The 5,624-nt window shown below is 35.8% G+C and overlaps 1 protein-coding gene across 6 annotated transcripts in view; it reads left to right on the top strand.

Moving 5' to 3' along the window:
- Nucleotides 1-3,140, top strand: part of LOC109535814 (protein croquemort) — a 19,410-nt gene extending 16,270 nt beyond the window's left edge. For 4 of the 6 annotated variants that reach the window (XM_048661080.1, XM_019901821.1, XM_048661081.1 and 1 more), the window contains 3 exons: nucleotides 1,599-1,796; nucleotides 2,007-2,209; nucleotides 2,274-3,140. In XM_048661080.1, the coding sequence (XP_048517037.1) occupies nucleotides 1,599-1,796; nucleotides 2,007-2,209; nucleotides 2,274-2,326 (454 nt within the window). In that variant the 3' untranslated portion in view covers nucleotides 2,327-3,140. Of the gene's footprint in view, nucleotides 1-1,598; nucleotides 1,797-2,006 lie in introns of all 6 variants that reach the window. The other 2 variants (XM_019901823.1, XM_048661079.1) reach the window with 2 other exon arrangements.
- Nucleotides 3,141-5,624: the final 2,484 nt, after the last annotated feature.

The raw sequence follows: 5,624 nt of genomic DNA, 5'->3' as shown, positions 1-5,624 counted from the left end.
CGTGGATGGCCGAGTATCAAATTCTTTCTTCTGGTTACAACTTTTATTCCACTCGGTACAACTTTAACTATGGAACAGGAACAAGCTAACTTCTAAATTAATGTCAACTTCACTAACAATATCAATAACACACGGAAAACACGGATTTCCGACTCGCGGGTTTAACTTCTTCTGCACTCAGGCGCGACTGTCACTTCACTCTCCCCCGTCTGGTTCTCCTCGTCGCTTATATCCTTTTCTCCAGGTATTCCAGATAGTTCTAGAGATCTCTAGAACAGGTGCGAAACTTCCCGCTTGTCAGTGTCATATTTGACAGTAAATGGGGCCCAAATGGGGCTCCCATTTACTGAAACACCATGAATTTCGATCCCCCATTCCAAACGTGAGTACTCCAGGCCATTTCCGTTACATTATTGTTTGTGAAGTTGACGGTAATTTTGAAGTTAGTTTGTTCCTGTTCCGTAGTTAAAGTGATACCGAGTGGAATAAAAGTTGGAAGCAGAAGAAAGAGTTGGATACTCGGCCATCCACGGTACAATATAGATACCATATCTGGCAAATTCTATCAGAGCGGAGTGCAAAGCTCTGTGTGTTTGTGGCGATACCTCACACGAGTTAGAAGAAACGATCGCCCTACCCATGGTCCCCTGAATAAGCGACTTCCCATATTTTATGAGGATTTTGTCCCTTAGCAAAACGTGACGACAAACCAACACTTCTTGCAAAAGCAGGACTACGTTTCTAGCAGGCTGGAAACGCAAACACTACACACCACGTGACCAACACTACGTGACTCGTCGGATTAGTGCTCCCTTGCCCTAATTGGTGCTGGCTGGTCTTTGTACCAACGACGGAAGGGGGGCGTGACTTAAGCCATTTACTGATTGAGTCTGTCGGCAGTTTACGCCACGGCTGACATCAAGATTAAAGGTCGAAGCAAAAGGGGTTGTTGGCTTTTCTTGAAGAAGAGCTTTTTCCTTATTGAATGCCCCTAGAATGAAACAAAAACCACCACTTCAACATTATCTCCGGACGTTGTCATACGTAGATAAATGTTGATATAAACAATTTGCCAAGTGTAGTGGTATTCATTGTGTTGTAGCTAAGAAAATAGTTGTTTATCGTGCAATAGGGTTTTCGCCTGAAATTTATTTTTGAAGAAAAACATACTAGAATACAAATTTTGTTGCATATAAATACACCACAACGAAATTACGTTGCTATTAAATGGGCTTACAAATCGCCATGTGATTGGTCTGACGTCAGAGTACACGTCGGTCTGCACGCGGTCGGTTATTCGGAAGTCTCGGGAATGTCCATTTTAGGGCACTGCCCAAGTAATAGACGACATCTGGCAATATGTTGTTACTTTGTGTGTGGCTATACCAATAAATGTTTAATAATTTTTTATCTATCTCTATATAAAACGAACATATTTTTAGCCAGATTTTACTAACAACTTACTTTGATAAGCTTTAAACTATGTTGAATAGGAACAAACATGCAGCTGGTTTGTCCGTCATACAAATAAAGAGTAAACTACATCCGCTATTCGATCACTTTGTCAAGTTCAAGCAGTGTTTTTTATTTTTTTTTAGATTTGGCGCTCCAGCATATATGTCGTACCCTCACTTTTATTTAGCTGATCCTGGATACATTCACGATGTAGATGGTATGTCGCCCAATGCAGAATTGCACGCCACCAAAATGGCACTAGAACCCAGCACCGGAATGCCACTTCACGTTAAGGCAGCTTTCCAATTAAATTTATTAATGAGTCAAATGGAAGGGATTGAGTAAGTTATATACATTGTCTAATCCCAACTGTATTTTAAACAATTTGTGTAATAGCAAACCGTCAAAGAGGACGTTCCATTTGCTACTGAACGACTCTACGTAGAGTCTCAAATATCAGTTTTTTTATATATAAAAGCACACTAATACATTAAGCATTAGTATTTAAAACTTGAAAGGAGTTAAATGCTTAAAAAAATGTTGTATTTTAGCGTACTTGCAAAAATGAAAACCACAATGATGCCGTGCTTTTGGTTTGCACAAAAAGCTGAATTAACTGAGGACCTTTCCGTTCTTGCGAAAACCATATTGATAGGAAAACCAGCTGGCGTGTACACTGGTTATGGAATATTGGGATTGGGAATACTTCTCTTTGTGATTTTCGGTTTTATAACATACAAAACAGGGTGGAAAAGTAATAATACTGAATATCTAATCAGTCCTCAACCTTCCTAATTATTTTATTTTCGTTTTTCAAGCAGCCAGTTATAGGAAAGTAGATATAGTTGACGCAAGTCAACATGACGGTTGAATATGTCTATAAACCGGCAGTTTTCGAATATTTTTTTACCAGTCTATTTTCAGCAATAATAGGTAAGAGTTTTGACTTCGGCTTGGTGGTAGCTGGTACACAAAACAAAGTTTTTTCTTCAGCATGTAAAGTGTTGATACACCTACTGCTTTTAAAATTGCCGTCTACACATCTTGTGCTAGTGCATCTAATGCACTAAATTGGTTGCTCTGCTTCAAATGTGTTTTATCCTTTTTTTCCTGTTTAAGTAACTGTAGACAGATCTCCTACTCTCTGTGATTCGAAAAAATCAGTCGTATTTTTTAAATTGTTATATATCGATGGAGTAATAATGATAATTTCATGGAGTCATGAAGGATAATATTCCCTGCATTGTTCATTTATTTTAGTATGATACTTGTTAGGTCTAGTACACTTTTAAGTGTAAATATTAATTTTTGTTTTTAAAAATTTCTATTAAAAATATTGTTATTTGTTTCCAGCATTGTTAGGGAACTAAATTAATTTTTTCAGAAATACTTAATCAATGTTATTCGAACCGCCAACAATGTATTAGTGGTTTCGTCGTTAGCATAATAGTATTTTCGACACAATAATTCATAAGTGTATTAATTTCAATGGAATGGAATATATTTTGTTGGAAAAATATTTTTTTGCAAAAATATACGAGCGATTAAACGTATTTTGTTTGGAAACTGTTGCTGTGATAGTAGCGTTTTGAGCAATCATTGTGTTCTCAGAGTTTGTTATGTCGTTTTATCGGTCTGATATATTCAAAATATGTATATATTGAAATAAATGTTGATATAAGTAATTTGCCAAGTGTAGTGATATTCATTGTGTTCGTAGCTAGGAAAATAGTTGTCTATCGTGCAACAGGGTTTTTGCAAGAAATTTATTTTTGATTAAAAACATACTAGAATACAAGTTTTGTTGCATATAAATACACTACAAAGAAATGCAAAAAAAATATTTTGCTATTAAATGGACTTACAAATCTGTTCCAATTGGTGTCATGCGAAATCGTCATGTGATTGGTCTGACCTCACTGTACACGACCGCTCCGACGAGGTCGGTTAGTTCATTTAAACCTACGAACTTTTGTACATTTACCTTGTGCTGTGTTTTATTAGTTTATTTTTATTGTTTTGTGAATTATTGTGGAAAATGGCTGATGAAGGATTTTCGAAAGCACAATCAGATAACTTACCACTGGTATATTCGTTGATGGTGGCTCAGGTTTTTAAAACAAGCGAATTATGTACATCCGTTGAACAACGTGGAGTAAAAGCCAAAAGGTACACGATATTTCTGTCTAGATGAGTGGGTCTCTGAATGAAAATAAAAGGTATTTTCTTTTTACAATTTGTTTGGTAAATACTTGAAATACTATGGGCAATTTATATTAGTGGGAAGACTTATTTTCATCATCTAGATCTGAGAAGGAAAGTTATGGAGGTGCTGCTGTTGGATATGTGCAGCTGAAGCGAGACGGTGATATTTGCATAGAAAAATGCAAAATATACCCAGAGCATAAAATTCGTTCGAAGAATTATTCGATTCGATAAAGGGAAAAGTGAAATCAGAGTGTCATGACTGTGGGGCAACACAAGGTAAAAAGTGAAAAGATGTTCTCGATTAGAGTGGTGATAAACGTTTTTTTTTTCTAGAACAGGTTACAACATTGCAGTTTCACTTTGGTATTCGGTTCCCAAAGTAACATGTTACTTTTTAAATTTTTCATTAAAAATTCGCAATCATGATGAGGTAGAAATAGTGATGATAAATAATGATTTAGTTTATTAAAAATAATAATTCTTAGTAAGCATATAAATATAATATAATAAATAAATCATTGGTGAACTAAAAATAATATATTCTGAAAACAAAAACAAAACATGGGTCATAAGTAAGTAACTGCTTAAAGGAAAACAACTGATAATAAAATCGATTAGTTTAAATAAAATGCATTTGCTTTTGGTGCTTTGAATGGGAACATTTTTAAAAAGCCAATTTTTGCCCATCACTACTAGCTGACTCTTTCTTTGAAGAAAACAACAAAATTCATTCCGTTTATGATGTCAATTATTGAAAATTTGGTTTCATTTTAGAAACAGAATATATTTTCAATCATAAAAAACACAGTATAGTAATCAAACACATTGTGATTTTTAATTTATTACCTACATATTATGTATCTTGGGAATGTCAATAAATAACAATATCATCGAACACAATATGAGAAAATAGTGCATTGTGTTGATTTAAAATTCTTAAACAAACCTTTAAATATATTTTTACCTCTATTTCCACTAATTAATGAACCCTGAGTGTTAACTACAGCAGAAGCAATAGTTATAATAAAATATAAATAAGGAATTAAATATAAGCCATATAATAGCTTATAATATAAGCCACAGTTTTTGATGTCTCGTCCAAAGGCACGTTTACAAATGTCTTTTCCTGATGTAGACACCGTAGTACTGCTACACTCAGGCATCACACTGTAACGGAAATGGCCTGGGGTACTCACGTTTGGAATGGGGGGATCGAAATTGATGGTATTTCAGTAAATGGGGGCCCAATTTTCGCCCCATTTACTGTCAAATATGACACTGACAAGCGGGAAATTTCGCACCTAGGCTGGAGATTTCGAGAACCGTCTGGGTTACCTGGAGGAAACTATATAAGCGACGACGAGAACCAGGGGAAGTGAAGTGACAGCAGCGACCGGGTGCAGAAGAGGTCAAACCTCGCGAGTCGGAAGACCGAGTTTTCCGTTTGTTATTGTTATTGTTTGTGAAGTTGACGTTAATTTAGAAGCTAGTTTGTTCCTGTTCCGTATTTAAAGTGATACCGAGTTAGTAAAAGTTGGAAGCTGAAGAATGAGTTTGATACTCGGCCATCCACGGTACATTTGGTGTCAGAAGTGGGATTTACCAGAATCCAAGTTGAATTTTGATGGAAACAAGAAGTAAATCAAAGAAGGGAGACCCTGCAATGGAGAACCCCAGTTTGATTGCACTGCTCATACAGATGAAAGACGAAATGAGCGACAAAATGGAAGACAAAAGTAGGAAAATGATGGACGAAATGAGCGACAACAGTAGGAAAATGGACGAAAAAACTGACAAAATGGAAGACAACAATAGGAAAATGGACAAAATCAATGACAAAATGGACGACATTAAGAAAGTGATGAAAGAAATGAGATTTAAAATGGACGACAACGCTAAGAAATTTGAAGACCTGAAAACAACCGTTGAAGGCAAACTAAAGAACATCGAGGAAGTGACTG

Source organism: Dendroctonus ponderosae, unplaced genomic scaffold (assembly GCF_020466585.1).
Source record: "Dendroctonus ponderosae isolate FM_Combo_2020 unplaced genomic scaffold, Dpon_F_20191213v2 Dpon_F_20191213_1, whole genome shotgun sequence".
In the NCBI taxonomy this organism is placed as follows: Eukaryota; Metazoa; Arthropoda; class Insecta; order Coleoptera; family Curculionidae; genus Dendroctonus; species Dendroctonus ponderosae.
This window is presented reverse-complemented; position numbering and strand designations above follow the sequence as displayed.